At 56.6% G+C, this 16362-nt stretch overlaps 1 protein-coding gene across 11 annotated transcripts in view; it reads left to right on the forward strand.

The window, feature by feature from the left end:
- Positions 1 to 16362, forward strand: part of CSNK1D (casein kinase 1 delta) — a 38871-nt gene that overhangs the window by 21665 nt on the left and 844 nt on the right. For 3 of the 11 annotated variants that reach the window (XM_060134529.1, XM_060134532.1, XM_060134540.1), the window contains 7 exons: positions 2166 to 2314; positions 2569 to 2797; positions 3120 to 3290; positions 3766 to 3914; positions 5905 to 6076; positions 6663 to 6802; positions 15926 to 16079. In XM_060134529.1, coding sequence (XP_059990512.1) covers positions 2166 to 2314; positions 2569 to 2797; positions 3120 to 3290; positions 3766 to 3914; positions 5905 to 6076; positions 6663 to 6802; positions 15926 to 16015 — 1100 coding nt within the window. In that variant the 3' untranslated portion in view covers positions 16016 to 16079. Of the gene's footprint in view, positions 1 to 2165; positions 2315 to 2568; positions 2798 to 3119; positions 3291 to 3765; positions 3915 to 5904; positions 6077 to 6662; positions 6803 to 9811; positions 9877 to 11010; positions 13148 to 15925; positions 16080 to 16362 lie in introns of those variants that run through there. The other 8 variants (XM_060134533.1, XM_060134539.1, XM_060134530.1 and 5 more) reach the window with 6 other exon arrangements.

Raw genomic sequence — 16362 nt, forward strand, 5'->3', positions numbered from 1 at the left:
GCTCCGCAACGGGAGAGGCCACAGCAGTGAGAGGCCCGCGTACCACAAAAAAAAAAAAAAAAAAAAAAAAAAAACTTAGTATCTCTTCTCATCAAAAGACTCCAAAAGAAAATAAAAAACATGCCATTAACTGAGAAAAGGTATTTTCCTCACATAAAAAAGATAATAGTTTAATAGCCAGAATTTATAAAAGAACTGCTATAAATAGGGAAAAAACACCCTGATAGAAAAAAAATGACAAAGATATGCATAGACATTTTAGAGAAGAGGAAACATGTAATGCCAATAAATAATGAAAAAAGATCCAAATTGAGAGTTCAGTGAGACACCATTTTACATCTACCACTTGACTGATAGAAATTAAGAGCTCTGACGAGACCTTGCATCCAGCGGGAACTCATTCATTTGTGGTGGGGTTGTAAAGTGGGTTATTTATTTTGGAAAGCAGTTTGACATTATCTTGTATAGTCAGATAATTTGTACCCTGTGTTTCTAGGTCTATACCTGGAGAAACTAGCTAAGAACAAGAATTTCACATGTGAGAATTTTCACCAGCGGACATACATAAGAATGTATTTAGCAGCACTGTTTATAATGGGGAAAGCAACCCTAAACAGTGCAGATGAGGGAAGAATAGATGAAGTGTGCTGTCCTCTCCAAGTGGAGTATTTCATAGCTCACACTCTCACTTTACTAAAAACAAGGAAGGGGTACAGTCCTGTGTATTTGTTGTCTGGGGGGTGCAGGTGTGGGAGGAAAGGGGAGTAAAAGTAGATGCAATTACTGGGAATGTCCCTGGTCTGTGTGGTGGGCCACAGGCTTTTGTTACATTATGCCTTATAACCTATTGATTTGTTAAATTTGTTCTCACGTGATGTGCAAATGTATTTTAAAATGAAAACTTGCCCCGTTGATATCAAAACTAAAACTGTTTAGGATCTTTTTTTTTTTTTTGGTTTTTTTGTTTGTTTGTTTGTTTTTGCGGTACGCGGGCCTCTCACTGCTGTGGCCTCTCCCACTGCGGAGCACAGGCTCCGGACGCGCAGGCTCAGCGGCCATGGCTCACGGGCCCAGCCGCTCCGCGGCACGCGGGATCCTCCCGGACCGGGACACGAACCCGTGTCCCCTGCATCGGCAGGCGGACCCTCAACCACTGCGCCACCAGGGAAGCCCTGTTTAGGATCTTATAGTGCCAGAAAGGAAGGCAGTGCTCAAAACAAACAGAGCCTGCAGTGATGGGGTGTTAAAGGGCTACAGGAGCCACGGAGGAGCAACAAAGGCTGGGATGCTTGGAGCAACAGAATGAGTGACATAGTGTTGGAGTACAGACCAGAGTATAAAATAGACACTCATGGGTCCGTACTGATAGGAAAAAATACCGAATAAGTAAACGGGGAGAAGAGACAAATCTGTGTGGAAGCATTCCAAGTCATATATATAAATGGCTGTGCCCTCCGGGAGGGAGACCAAACCCCCCCTTAAGTGTGGGCTGCACGTGGTGACGTCCCCGCAGAGAGAACAGGATGGAAAGGGGAGAGAGAGGAACTCCCCAGCAGAGACACCTGACAGGCACACCTCAGCCAGGTGACCAAGGGCACAGCCACGGTGAGGAGTCGTGTTGAGAGCACAGACCCTGACAGGATGTGGTGGGAAGGGCACTTTCCCTCTGTGGTCTCCCTCCCCCAAGCCCAGAGTAATAACGAGAAAAAATCAGGCAAACCAGCAGAGGGACAGTCTGCACATCCCTGCCCAGCCCTCCTCCAAACCATTGGGGTCATTCAAACCAGGAAAGTCTGAGAGACCCTCCCGGCCAAGAGCAGCCGGAGGAGATGTGGTGAGTAAATGTCATGTGGGGTCCAAGACAGGTCCTGGAGTAGCAGGAGGCATGAGGTTAAAACTGAGGAAACCTGAATAGTGTGGACCTTAGTTAATGACGGTGTATCAGCACTAATTAAGCATCGCACTGGTGCAGGATGTCAGTTACGGGAAGACTGGGGGCATGGGAGGGAGCGCAGCTCCTCCTCCTGAGCCCCTTGTCCCACCCCTTCCGTGAAGTTGGCCTCCCACCCTCTGACTGCTCCTGCCCAGTCCTCTGCTGGCGTCGTGGGCACAGGTGCCCTCAGTGCAGGTGCGTGGGAGGCAGACTGACATGGGCTCTCTTGCAGTGGGCATCCCCACCATCCGGTGGTGTGGGGCTGAGGGGGACTACAACGTCATGGTGATGGAACTGTTAGGACCCAGCCTGGAAGACCTCTTCAACTTTTGCTCTAGGAAGTTCAGTCTCAAAACCGTCCTGCTCCTTGCTGACCAAATGGTAAGACTTCATTTTTCTCAAGTGAAGGGCAGCCTGCGTGCTCAGCACAAGCTCGGTTTGATTCATCAGTCTGATGAGGCCTTCAGGGCTGTGCTGTTAGTGCACAGGGAGAACATGGAAGCTCGTTAACTCTGTGAAAGATAGTGACCCTTGGCGGGCAGGGTGCATCTGCGTGTGGGCCTGAGTTACCCGGGTTCCCTCCGCCAGGCTACTGCCTGGGGTTCAACCTCTCACCCTTGCTTCTCCACCTGCAGATTAGTCGTATTGAGTACATTCACTCGAAGAACTTCATTCACCGAGACGTGAAGCCGGACAACTTCCTCATGGGGCTAGGCAAGAAGGGCAACCTGGTCTACATCATCGACTTCGGGCTGGCCAAGAAGTACAGGGACGCCCGCACCCACCAGCACATCCCCTACCGCGAGAACAAGAACCTCACCGGGACGGCGCGGTATGCCTCCATCAACACGCACCTCGGCATCGGTGAGCCCTCCTGCCCCGGCCACAGGCCCGGCTGTCCTACAGCCTCCTGGGGGCCCTGAGGGTGGTTAGCATGTTGGGTGTGGAGGCTGGCGTCAAACCTTTGTAGCAGAGGCTGGTGTCCGGGCCTGGAGACCTTACCTTGTGGGATGTGGGGAGACAGGCACGTGTTGGGGCCTCCTCACAGGTGGCGGTGCGTCTCTGAACAGCATAGCAGGGGCACTTGTGCTGAAACAAGGAATCCAGGTGTCCTTCCCTGTGGCTCTGAGTTCATCCCCAGGAAGCGGGGTGTTTGCCGCTTTGACCCACTGTCCTCTCTCCCCAGAACAATCTCGAAGGGACGACCTGGAGTCTCTGGGCTACGTGCTCATGTACTTCAACCTGGGCTCGCTGCCCTGGCAGGGCCTGAAGGCTGCTACCAAGAGGCAGAAGTATGAGAGGATCAGTGAGAAGAAGATGTCCACTCCCATTGAGGTGTTGTGTAAAGGCTACCCTTGTGAGTGTCCTCAGGTGGACAGCAAGCCAACCCTGTGTTTCTGTGGGAGGATGGGGGCCTGTCAGGCTCTGGGAAAGGGACCAGGGAAGCCCCCCAGAGGCTGGCTGCTAAGGCCCCACTGATGTCCTGCATGGTTGGGGAGGTGAAGAGTGAGCAGGTGGCCTGCCCTTTAACTGGCCTCAGCCTTCTGTCCCTGGCGCTCCTCTACCTTCCTGAGCCGTAAAACTCAGGGAGTTTTCCTTTTGTTTTTGTGGGACTGCCCCTGTGATAAATGCCTCAGATGAAACTCTTTTATGCTCTGTGTGCTCAGTTTTCTCAGCCTCTTTCCTCAAAGCATGCTCGGTGTTTCAGGTTCCAGCTTTCACACCCTCTGTTTGGGTGGCTGGGAGTGGTCAAGGGTTTTGTGGACAGACGCCATGCTGGCTGCCAGTCAGGGGTACTGCCGGTTACCTCTGAGTTTCATGGTGTTTTACAGCTGAATTCGCCACGTACCTGAATTTTTGCCGTTCCTTGCGTTTTGACGATAAGCCTGACTACTCATACCTGAGACAGCTCTTCAGGAACCTGTTCCATCGCCAGGGTTTCTCCTATGACTACGTGTTCGACTGGAACATGCTCAAATTCGTAAGTGCGCCCCCAGCTCACTGACTGCTCAGCGTGGAAGGGGCATGCCGGTCAGCAGAAGGCCACTAGCTGCTGCCATCCCTTCCTGGGAGCTACACGGGGTGGGGCTTCAGGAGGCATGGCTGCCACACGGGGAGCACACGGGGTTCTGAGAAGCCAGATGCCTGTTGGCAAGTGAAGAAGGCACCTCAAGGCTGCAACGGGGCTGTGGGGTTCCTGGGCCTGAGGTATGTCCACAGTGCAGGTCTGCCCAGACCAAGGTTCTTACTTAGGACGCTGAGGTCATTTTATCATCATCATCATCCATCCTAAGGACATTGTGGCTGCTCTGGCTTGTGAGTTCCTTGTCAACGGAGTGTGGCTGTCGCCGGGTTGGGTGAAGACTTCCCTCCTCCTCCCCCTACCAGGCTGTGCCGAGGCCCGGCCTCCGAGGGGGTGGGTGGCCTGGGAGGCGCTGTGTGTTAGGTCTGCGTTTGGCCTTGTGATGAGCTAGACTTACAGTTGATTTCCTTTGTCACCCAGTTCATTCATTAAGTGTGAGCCTGTGTTGTGTGCACGCACACTGCAGGGGCTGGGGGTGGAGGGGCTTGAACTTTAATTCGTTTTCCTCTCTAAAACAGGCCGCCTGTCCCTGAATCTGTTGTGTGAGTTTGTTTAATCTCCAACACTACGGCCAGAATTCCAGTTTTTTTTTGATTTCCACTTTCTCTTTCATTAAAAATGTGTTCTATGAGCTTAAAACAAAAATGGGCTGGTTTCTAGGGTGACAAAATCTGATGGAGGAGCAGAGCCTCCTCTTCAGAGGGTGCAAAACAGGAAGCCTTGTCCCATGGCCTTAACAGGTGCAGGGGTGTTCACACAGGGACCAGGTAGGGGTGGGGGGCTGCAGCCTCCCAGAGCGGGGGCCAGCCCGCAGAGCCAGCCTGCCCTGGACCTCGCCCATGCCATCCTGGTGCCAGGCCCCTCTGTTAGGATGGCCTTCGAAGGACAGCCTTTGGGAGTGGTGCCGCAGGTTACCTGGAGTCTGGACATCAGGGTGGGCCTCCTGCCAGAGCCACTTTAATAAGTTCTTTGTTCTAACATTGTCATCCCTCCGAGGGGCTCAGCAAATCTCTTCTGTAAAGGACCAGACAGTCAATAATTTTAACTTTGCCGTCAGCACAGCGGTGCGAACACTCAACTCTGTGTTGTAACTGGAGAGCTGCCCAAGCAGTGCGGCAGTGAGTGGGTGTGACTGTGCCAAGAAAACCGTATTTGCAGGATCAGGTGTGGCTGCATTTGGCCTGTGGGCTGCAGTTTTCAGACTCTTGCCTTACAGCGCTGGTAATTAGGATGTGACCTCTACTAGGGCAGGTATCTTAGCGTTACCACTTAAAATCAAATGTCCCCGTGTTTCTGGTGTGATAATCACTGAAAGTGTAACTAGCTGTTTGTTCTGGGAGTAACTAGCTTAGCTTAGGCGGTACCCACCGCATGGCCCCCCCGGGATGAGCCTGGCTGCTGGCCTCCTTATTTCAAGTGTACCAACAGGACATGGGCCTGGCCCGGGCGTCTGGGCTCCAGTTGGACCCCTCACCCAACCAAATGCTGTCCCTCCCACCTGCCTTGCAGACTCCCCCAACTGTCGCCGCATTGGGCCACCTCTGACCTGGGCTGGTTCCCATCCCCGTGTGAATGGTCACAGAGAAGAGGGCCGCGAGGTGCCGTTGGTGTCTGGGTTCTGAGGGGGTGCTGAGGCGATGGGGTGGGGGTTTCCTCTGCTGTGCTGGGAAGAGGAGACTGAGAAGCCTGGTTCTGCTCTCCCACGGTTGTGGGACAGGCCATGCGTGGACCCAGAGGGAAGAGCGCCTGGCTTGCTGCGAGGCTGTGGACGGCTTTGCGGGCAGACTGTCCCACACGCCCCTGTGTTTTCTCGAGTGGCAGCCAAGTGCCTCAGGTGGTTTTTCACCAAACCCAGTTCAGTTCTGGTCTCGCCCTCTTTCCTCTGTAGGGAGCCAGCCGGGCGGCTGACGATGCTGAGCGGGAACGCCGGGACCGAGAGGAGCGGTTGAGACACTCCAGAAATCCAGCCACACGCGGCCTCCCTTCCACGGCCTCGGGCCGGCTGAGGGGGACACAGGAGGTGGCTCCTCCCACCCCCCTCACCCCTACCTCACACACTGGTGAGTGGTCCCGGGGCTGCAGCTTGCACCCCGGCCCCTGCTCTGCAGGCAGTGGGGGTTCTGTTTTGAGTGTCACTTGCTCTGGACACTCCAGTGTGTGACCTCGTGGGGTCTAGGCAGGAGTGCCTGATGGGTGAAGACATGTGCATCCTTACTCTGACCAGTTCTTATTTCCGAAGTTAGGCCAGGGAACGCCCTGGGACAGTGCCTTCGGGAATGTGTTTCCCAGACGTTGGCCTCTTGAAGGATTGTGTTCCCTGTGAGCTCTGTTGCTTTGCCTCTTGTTCTTCTCATGGCACGACATCCTCCACCACAAACCTCTCCAGCCTCTTCCTTGCCTGTCGAGACAAGCGTTGTAGGCAGAGGCCCCGGCTGCCCTCCCACTGGACACCTGGTGCTTCGCTCCCGGGGCAACAGCAGAGCTTGTGGTGCCGGCCCAGTCTTAGGGTACAATAGCCTGTCCTGTGCCCGACACCGAGGCAGCCGAGGGTCCTTGTTAGACGTGGTTCCCGAGGAGAGACCCCGTGCTGGAGCGTGGGGCTGCATTCCGAGGCCTCACACTCGCCCCTGTCTCCCTCTCCTCCAGCGAACACCTCTCCTAGGCCCGTGTCCGGCATGGAAAGAGAGCGGAAAGTGAGTATGCGGCTGCACCGCGGTGCCCCAGTCAACATCTCCTCGTCCGACCTCACGGGCCGGCAAGATACCTCCCGCATGTCCACCTCACAGGTACGCGCCCCGCGGGCCGGCGCCTGATCTCACCCAGGCTGGGCGCTGCAGGCCTCTGGCTTCTCCATGTTTGGTCTGGTCTTACGGGCTCCAGGCAGAGTGGGATGATAGTTTCGAAGGCTTTCCTTCTTTCCTGCCTTCCCTTTCTCCCCATTTTTGGGTGTTTTAACCATTGGGGGAATGTTGTGCCCCTCGCAGTTTGGCCCGTTGGTTGAGAGCCTCTGTGACAAGCTTTGTGGGGTAAGGGCTCTACACCCAGCCCCCCCCCCGCAATTGTGCTGGGATGTGCCACGGGACCTTTTCTCTCCAGCTGCCCTCCGTGTGGCCCCCAGCCCCCAGCCAGCTTTGGAGGCTTGGCCGTCTTCCCTGGGTAGACTGGAAACGCCAGCCTGCTCACGCCGTTTGTCGTGGGCACCTCCAGCCTTTGGGACTCTGTCCTCGTTCTCGTTGGTCAGGTGCTCCCCCAGCAGAGAACCCGGGGGGGTGGGGCGTGGCATATTGCCGGCGGTCACTCTGCAGTGTCATGCCCAGCACTTGGCGACGTGCTGTGCATTCCTGTCTTCTGATGCCCCTTCTGACGTTTGTCTTCTCTCTGGCAAGGCGAGTGTGCTCAGAGGTGCAGGGCCTGGCCCCGGGGCCTCCTCCACCCACGTCGTCTTCCCCGTCTGGCTTTCCTTGCTGTTTTTCTGTCTCACTGACGCGCCTCCCTCAGCAGAGCAGCTCTTTACCTGCTTGCGGACGTTTTTCCTCAACTAGCTTTCAGGGTCTCCTCCCATGGGCAGTGGGGGTGGGCAGGGGTCCTGTGGGGGCCGGGACTACCCGGTGGCGTCTGCTGGGTGGGCAGGTGGTGAGTTCAGGAATGGCCGAAGCCCAGGTCCTGGCCAGGTACTGGGGCAGCATCCGTCTGCTTCACCACGATGCCTCAGGTTTACATTTAGCGCCCTGCCCTCCCCCTGTGCTTGCTGGGCAGTAGGTGTAGCTTGTTGCTGAATGTGGTGGATTGAGCACGTTGATCAGGAGGGCACAGGGTCTGTGAGAATTGCCCAGAACCTCGGTCCTGTGGTGTCCAGCTGGTCTCCTGGCAGAGGAGCAAGGTGTGCCCAGGCAGAGGAAGTGCTCCTGACCAGTTTTCTTTAATCAAGTGAAATAGTATTTTTAGCAAACACTTCTAATTTACTAGTAATTCTACTAGAAATGGGTTCTTATATGGTAATTTTCTCTCAAAAAGGCTGAAGATGCAGGTCGTTTGAACTGTGGGGCTCAGCGGGTCTGGCCAGAGTGATGAGATTGGGCCTCTTAGGGCTCCCGGCCCCACACCCCTCCTCTGTGACCACAAGACACGGAAAGGGCTTAACGTGTTTCTTCCATGAGCCCTGGAACGCATGAGCCAGCAGCTGGGAGCAGGTCCTGGGAGGTGTTTTGCTGCCCCTGGCCAAGTGGGCCTGGCTGAGGGCCCTGGAACACCTCAGCCATCAAGGACCAAGGAAGGGACAGGCTTAACTTTTTTTTTTTAACACAAGAAAATGTCTTTTGCTCTGAGGATCGTTGAGGGAAACGGCAGAGGTAGAGGGTTCTGAGGGTGCCGGGTAGTTATGGGTCCTAGTCTAACCTCTTCTCCGGCTTGTGTCCACCCCGCAGGCCACCGACCCATGAGCGTTGACCACACGCAGCTCCAGGGTCTGTCCTCACAATCACGTGTCTTTGTTCTCTGGTTCTCTCTCTGCTTTCCATACGAAGAAGTGTCATGTGGGCCTGAGCACTGCGGGGAGTCTCTGAAGAGATTCGATTTGGGGGTATCCTCTCCCAAAAGAAGCACTCTAGTCACCCTGGGGGTTTCCTTAGGATCTTCATGTTGAGGACAAAGCCCCTGAGGGCGTGTCCCCGGTGGCCTCCATCCTGGGGACAGCTCGGTCCTTTGGGTTTTTCTGGTCATCCTCCAGGCGCTCTTCCTAAGAGACTCTGAAAGGCTCTTGTCCACCAAGGGCGTGGTCAGAGTTGCTCCAGCTTTTACAACTCTGTGGCCTCCATTCATCGCCCTCCCCCGCAAAGATACGATGCAGGTAGGGGCAGTGACACACCAGTCCAGGGGGCGGCACCACGTGTGCACAGACCCTGGCCTTCCTGTGGCCCGGCGGGGGCTGCTTCCTACCCACTTCCTCTTTGCCGCTCGAAGAGGAGAGGTTGCGTCCTGTGCCAATGCACCGAGTGCAAAGGAGTAGCTCATCCTCAGCTCAGAAGTACCCAGAGCCGCCCGCCTGCTTGGGGGAGGGCCCTGCCGACCCTGTCCAGCTGGAGGTGGGAGGGCGTGACATGTGTGTTGCTTGTCCTGGCCGTTCCTCCTCGCCCCCACGTGCTTCTCCAGGGACCACAGTCCCCACATCCCTGACCCCGGCCTGCGAATCTGGCCTCTCCAGCTGGAATAATGTGAAGACTGAAGGGCTCCTGGTGGATGAACCTGTTTGTCATGTTTCTCTTTGTGAGGAGGGTCTCCTCCATCCAGTGCTATTGGTAGAACGTGATGCTGGTCCGTGGTGCCATTTTTCCTTCAGGCTTACTCGTTTTAATTCCTGCGCCCCAAGTAAGGTCCACAACCGTGTCCTCTTCCTTGTGTCAGTGAGGAAATGTGTCCAGTCCTTTAGTCACAGGGAGGTGGTGTCCTCTCCACCTGCCAAGCACAGGCCTTGGGGAGCTGCTGGTCCCGAGAGCTGATGGAGGGGCTGCCGTCTGGGCATCCAGTTTTCTTACTACGTGAGAGTTGGGAAGGGTCTCCCTTGTTGGCCCCATTGACAGATCTATCCTCAAGGAGCAGCAGCGGCTGCATGTCCAGGGGCCACTCTCGAGAGGCGAGACTGAGCTCCTGTGTCCCTGGGTCCCCTCGAGTGGCCCTGGCCAGTGGTCATGGACCTGGTTGAGGCAAGGCGAGGCAGTGCTTGCGGAAACAGGAGGGCCTCACGTGCTGGTCCGGCCAGCGTAACCCTTACCAACAGCTGTCTTTTCCCCCCACCTCAGAATAGCATTCCTTTCGAACATCACGGCAAGTAGCTGCACGTCTCCCCGTCGGAAGGCAGCACTGGGTGAGTGTGCTCACGGCGGGGCTCCTCAGCAGGCGCCGGGCGGGGTGGGAGCTGCCGCCCGCTCGCCGACCTGAGGGAGCACGCAGGGGGTCGGGCTTGCATGCCAGGTGCCCCAGGTAGAGCAAGGCCCCTGGCCCAGGTCCTCTCCTCACGTGGATTCTAGAGCAGCTGTGGTGGGCTGTCCAGTCTGGGGTGACCCCAGAATCCTGTCTGTTGGCCTTTGGCCTTTGCTGTGGTCTCCAGTTGGGAGCCGGCGTGGGGAGCAGGAGCCCAGTCTCGGCTCCAGTGGCCCCAGGGGCCTCAGAAGGTTCGGGGCCGCGTGGTTCCAGGTCGGTCGCTGGACGTGTGTCGTGTCATGCTGGCTGTGGGGGCCGCGCTTGGCAGGGGCTCTTGCACTCTTGCTGCGTGAGACACTCCTGATGGTCCCTGCTGTCCCGGCTTTGTCATCTCTCTTCCTTTAGCACTGATTTCTGTCCTCCTCGTTTGTTTTTCTTTTTGAACTCGGTCTCTGCCTAGCATCTTGTCCACCACGCTCTCGTCTGTATTCACCCATCAGCCACAGCCACCCGCTCCCTGCCATTGGTGCATGGCTGGGCATCCAAGCCAGGCTCCCCTCTTGGTGGCAACTCTTGTGGCTCCTCCCGGCTGAGGGCTTGCAGCTTCTGTCCACTCGGTGCTGTGGTGGGAGACCAGCTGCAGTTGTAATGTGACTGCACTCTTGGGGACATCTTGATGGGAAATGCTTTTCACGTCTTGCCCCACGTGGAGTCCCAGTGCCCGCTTGGGGCCTGGTCCCTGTTTTTGGAACACCAGGCTACTTTCCAGGAAGGGGGGCTGGGAGCAAGCATCTCTTGCCCGCTTGGACTCTGGTCTGACTGATCATGAGCTCGCGGCCCCACAGCCTCCTTGCCTGCATGGCTCTTCCTTCCCCGTCTTCCTGTCACTCTTTCTGCTGCACGTATCCTGGACTCGAAGGACCTTCCAGAGCAGCTGGGGGTGCGCGTGTCCAGAGGGGCTAGGCGGCATTTGCCCCCTCCCCACCAGGGCACTGTCACTGGTGTTTTCTGCCCAAGGCCAACCGGCTCCGTTCCTCTGGCCTCACGCTGACCTTCTCCTGTGCTTTGGCTCCGACAGATTCCCGGTCGGGTGGCGTCCAGTGGTCTGCAGTCTGTCGTGCACCGATGAGAACTCTCCTTTTTGCTGAGGGCAGACAATGCATGGCTGATCTACTCTGTTACTAGTGACACGCCCCCGGTCTAGAACCGAAATGTTAACACCGGGACCTCTCCAGGCCACCCACCCAGCGACGCCCATGGGGGAAACAAAACACAAACCCAGCCGGACAGACTCCAAGCGCTGCCATCGCCAGGGGCTGCACTGAGCCCCCATGAACTTGGTTCTAGCGGGGCTGGGACGAAAGCAGTGAGATGGTTGCAGAGAGAATCAAACTCCCATTCAAGAGCCTTTCAGTCCCCTCTGTGGTGGCGCACCCATGTCCCTGCCGAGTCTACTGTAACTACCGATCTTCTACTTGGTTAAGACAGTTTTGTATCATTTTGCTAAAAATTATTGGCTTAAATCTGTGTGAAGAAATCTGTCTTTATTGTTTCTTTCATGTCTGTTTTTGCGGTCTTGAAGATGCTGACTTTAAAGAATTCTAAAGCAGGCACTGATGTGGAGTTCGTGTAGAAGGAGTGAGGCAGGGAGCAGAGCACGTGGGTTTCCATGGTCTGCGTCTCGTGGTTTGTTGTGTGGTCACTGTGGAAAAGGGATTTTCTCATCAGAAATTCTATCACGTGTATACGCGTGTGTAAGTAACGTGTGTGTCCGTGTGTGCCGTGTGTCTCGTGACCTCATTAACCTGGTTTTGGCTGTCATGCTCCTTTCCCCACCGTAAACTGAAATGCCTGCTCACTGCAGACCCGCTGGGATTCTTGAATCATCAGAGCAGTTAGAAAGTGCTGGCTACACGCATGGGCGCAGCGGGTGCTTCCCCACAGAGCAGCCCACCGATCTGACCTTCCCAGACGCAGCGAGAAGGAAGCTGAGCCTGAAGACTGCAGAAGCTGTGGCTTCGCGTCGTGTCGCTGATCCCTCGGGAGAGGATTTCAAACTGAGAGACTTGGGCCCCTCCGTGGAGTCGTGTGTGATTATTTTGGTGGTGGTTGCCTCAATGCTTTTGAATCTGGGAGATTTTCTAAGTAGGCTGTCAATATTACCAGTGCAGATTGGCCCTTAATCTGTGTTAATATCTATGTGCTCAAAACCAAGGGCCATGGTATCTGCCTTGGGTGCCAGCGTTGCTCAGAAAGGCCAGCGAGCCCAAGGAAATCCACTCTGAAGTGCCAAGAAGCAGGTGACTCTGATGACCTGATTGTCCAGGAGGGTGAAGGGTCACCCGCTTTTGTGACTTTCCCTGGGACATAGTGACCCCACAGAGGCCAAGAGTCAGAGCAGGGCTGAATCTCCCCAGAAAGACCTTCTGCGGCAGCCCAGCTCCAGGTGGTTTCCTGAGACGCTCTCCCTCACTTTGCAGTAGCAGAGGCACCAGGTAGTAGTGGTGGCCGGTAGACAGGAGCCCCCGTCTCTGGAAACGAGGTGCAATATATATGTTCATAGGTACTTTCACCTTTCTTCGCATCATCCCCCTGCAGTGTGTTCTGTTTGGAAACTGGGACACTCGTAGGAAGATAGGCACCTAAAAGGTGTCCACGTCTGTGTTTTCCCTTCCTGCCCCCAAAGTCCCAGCACGGGGATGCTGGTCCTAGGACGCCCTGACTGCTGCTGATGGCACAGAACGCAGCTGTTTACTTCTTTCTGATTCCTGAGCTGGCTACTCTGTAAGTGTTTTGGGGTGTGGGCACTTGGCCAGGTCGGGCTGTGTTTCTGGGAGTGCAGAGGGAGCTCGCGTGGGTCAGAGCGAGTTGGGGGCTTTCATTGTGGCCCAGTGCCTTCTGCAGAGGTGGGCTTCCCCTTCCCAGCAAGGTGTTAGCAGCCGCAGCCCCAACATTCTGCATCCAGGTTTCCACCTGAAATTGCCAGATGGCATTTGAGAAGTGGACTCTGACCCAGTCCTCAGCAGTGTGGTTGTGGACAGTTGTGTCCCCCCCTTATTTAACTCCCCATCCTGACTTGCAGGAAACATAGTTGGAATGTCTGTATCAACCTGTGTATCCGTTGCCAAGTCTCTGAACTGCGCTTTTGTATGACCACTGTATTTGTGTCCTTAACTACCGTGTAAATAATAAATTCATGACGACTTCTACCTTTATTCCCTGCCCCTGCCATGTGGTCTTTATTTCATCAGTTTGAGTTTTGATTTGTTTAGATTAACTATTTGAAACTAATTTTCTGAGACTGGGCATTCGTGTCTGTCCTTTTGAAGCCTGTTGGTGTACTTTGTAAGCTGCTCAGGAGTAGGTGGAATGAGCCTGTGGGACGTGGCATGGATGTGGCTGAGTTGTTGCCGGTGCAGGCCATGTGCACATACCAGTCCCCTGCCTTAACCAGCTTTATGGGAAGGAAGTGCTTCCACCCACCTTGGGTTTTCTGGGGAGTGAAGAGCACGGTAGCTGACACGTAGCCATGTTCCTGCTGCCCGTGGTGGGTGCTCGAAGTGGCTGCTAGTGGGCCCCTGCTGGGACGCAGGGGCTTGGACCTGGCAGTCGCCATCCCAGTGAGAACACCACCTTGCATGCCCCATGCCCCGGGTGTTGTCCTTTCTAATCAAGGCAGCGGCTGCAAGGGGACATCATCCATCCATCTGTTGGGCTCATGGCCTCCGCTTCCCTCTCCCTCTGGAGTTGTTGGAGCCTAAGAAGTTCCTACCCCTGGGAGCTCCAGATGGTGCTGAGTGAGAAAGCATGGTCCCCAGCAGGCTCTCCTGCCCACGGTGACTTGCAGGGCTGGCAGAGTGGGAAGGTCCGTCCCTCTTGAACTGGGACCACAGATGTGCTCCCACGGATATGTGGTAATCAGCCACTTCCTGGTCCACACCCACTTGTCCTGGGGCTGAGCATGCTGGCCTTGCGTGCGTTGCAGGGAAAGCTTGGCGGCCCCACCTACATGCATGGGGAACAGGTGGGGCAGGTGGATCTCCCACCTGCTGCTAGCTTGCTTTTGCTCCTCCTAAGCCACCATGGCTATGCCAGTGGTCCCTGAGGTTCCAAAAGGGCCTGAGCTCTTCTTTGCGGGTTCCCCACCCCAGCCTGCTGACATTTGGACCCAGCTGAAATGGTGACGAGGCAAGCCCTGAGCCACCTCTTGTTTTCCTGCCGGGAGGTGGACCACAGGCAGGACAGGGACCCTGTCATCTTTCGCTCAGAGCCTGCTTGTCCTGCTCCCCAGCCCCCTTGCCACCTCTGTCTGCCTGACACAGAGAGCCTCACCCCCTGACGCGCGTGGCAGGCTCCATGCTCAGGAGAGCAAGCTCCGGGCCCATGCCTCCACCTCCCACCCTCCCCCAGGCCCCATCACCACTGAGAGTGGTGCTTGAAGACCCTCCTGGAAACTCCTGTGTTGGGGGAGGGGACCTCTCCTGCCCTTCCCGCTGCCTGCCCTGCCCCCCGCCCCGCCTCCATCTGCTGGGAGCTCTGGAAGCAGCACACCTCTTGGCGTCATTACCTGTAAGGGTGTTTAGGGTTACAGGGGAGTGTCCTTTAGGGAACCATGAGGGGGCCCTGCAGGTCTAGGCGGCTGCCTTCCAGACTGCCATTGGCAGGACCCTTAGGCAGCCACTGACGGTGGGGTCTGCCCTCCTGCCAGGCTCTTCTAGCGTGGGGCCTGCACACGTGTCCTAAGGTGTTCTCCGCACAGGGTGGCAGGTGCCCTGAGGTCTGGCCAGGGTGGGGGTAGCAGCCCAGGGTGCCTGGCTCGTGTACCCCACCCCCCAATTTAGGCTGATTATGTATGTGTCCTCCAAGGAGGTGCTGAAGGGCCCATGAGAGTGGGCTCAGCACGGGCATCTGGGTCTTCACAGGATGCTGGGTGTGAGTCTTCTTTAGTGGGACGTCTAGAGGGTTAGGGGCAGCCCCATCCACGCCAGAGGACTGATGACAACTGTCGTCAATTGCTCTTAGGACTCTTGGCAGCCACAACTTTGAGGACAGGAAGTTTTTTTTCTCTGTGTCTTGGGCACAGTTGGAAACGTCTGGAACCAGAAAACTAGGCAGTCAAGATGGTCTGGTCACCTTCTCCCCCAGGGCCCCTGCGGATCAGTCTCCAATCTTGGCAGAGCCCCTGGATGCTTTAACCAGCTGGTGTCGCTGCTGTGTGGGCATGGGGCCTCAGGTCCACCCTGGGGTGCATGGGTCCAGCCCCAGACCAGCTGTGGGTCCCACCCCCAGCGGAGCAACTCCCACACATTGACCATCTCAGAATCACTGAACAGTGTCCCCAGAGCATGCGTGTAGAGAGTCGCCAGTCCTCAAGTAGGGAGGGGGGGGATGCATGAGGCAGCTTTGAGTGAGAGTGAGGGGGTACTAGCGCGGGATACTGAGGCCCTGGTCACCACCACAGCTGGTTCCAGGAGACCCAGGGTAACTGAATGACTGGCGACAGCCAGGCCAAGCTCATATCAGGAGAGAAGGGGGCGGTGTGATGAGGGCTGGGAGGTGGCTGGGGGAAGGGCACAAGCAGGCTGCCCACTTGCATCCTTTTCCCTGCCTCCCTCCAGCTCAGGTAGGTGGTTGCAGAGACCACAGGTGGGGCTCTCGCCCTTTAAGACCTAACAAGTGGGGCGCTTATGGCTCAGCTTTGCCCAGGGACTGGCCTGGGGGCCCTGCCTGGCCCACCTTATTACGGGGTGAGGTCAGCGGATGCAGGGCTACCACTTGACACCTGTGACTGCTAGCACTGCCCACAGCCCAAGCCCCTGGCAGAGGGGAAGGAAGGACAGAAAGGATGACAGATGGGGCAGGGGACTGTGGGCAGGTGCCTGGCTCCCTCATAGAGCTCAAGGGACAGATGGAGGAGGGAGACAGCAGCCCCTTCGGGGCGACATCTCTGGGGCAGACCCAAGATGTGAGCTCTCGCTTGCTTTTCGTTGCAGAGAAGCAGGGACGTGGCATCTCTCCGGCTGCACGCGGCCCGCCAGGGTGCCTGCTGCCGTCCCCAGCGCCCTCGACGCACCACCTACTGAGGCGGCCCCAGCGGCCTCTGACCGGGCTCCCAGCCACACAGGCCACCGCTGGCCACAAGGGCAGGTGGGTGTGAAGTACCTGGGGTGAGGCTGAGTGGGGCTGTTCAAGGAGGATGGGGAGCAGATACCAGCCCAGGGTGCTGACCACATGCGGTGACTGAGGGGCGAATAAACAAAAGGCAGGGGCTTCCCTGGTGGCGCAGTGGTTGGGAGTCCGCCTGCTGGGGCATGGGACGCGGGTTCATGCCCCGGTCTGGGAGGATCCCACATGCTGCAGAGCGGCTGGGCTCGTGGGCCATGGCCGCTGAGCCTTCGCGTCCGGAGCCTGTGCTCCACGACGGGGGAGG

This window comes from Lagenorhynchus albirostris, chromosome 20 (genome assembly GCF_949774975.1).
Source record: "Lagenorhynchus albirostris chromosome 20, mLagAlb1.1, whole genome shotgun sequence".
Classification (NCBI taxonomy): Eukaryota; Metazoa; Chordata; class Mammalia; order Artiodactyla; family Delphinidae; genus Lagenorhynchus; species Lagenorhynchus albirostris.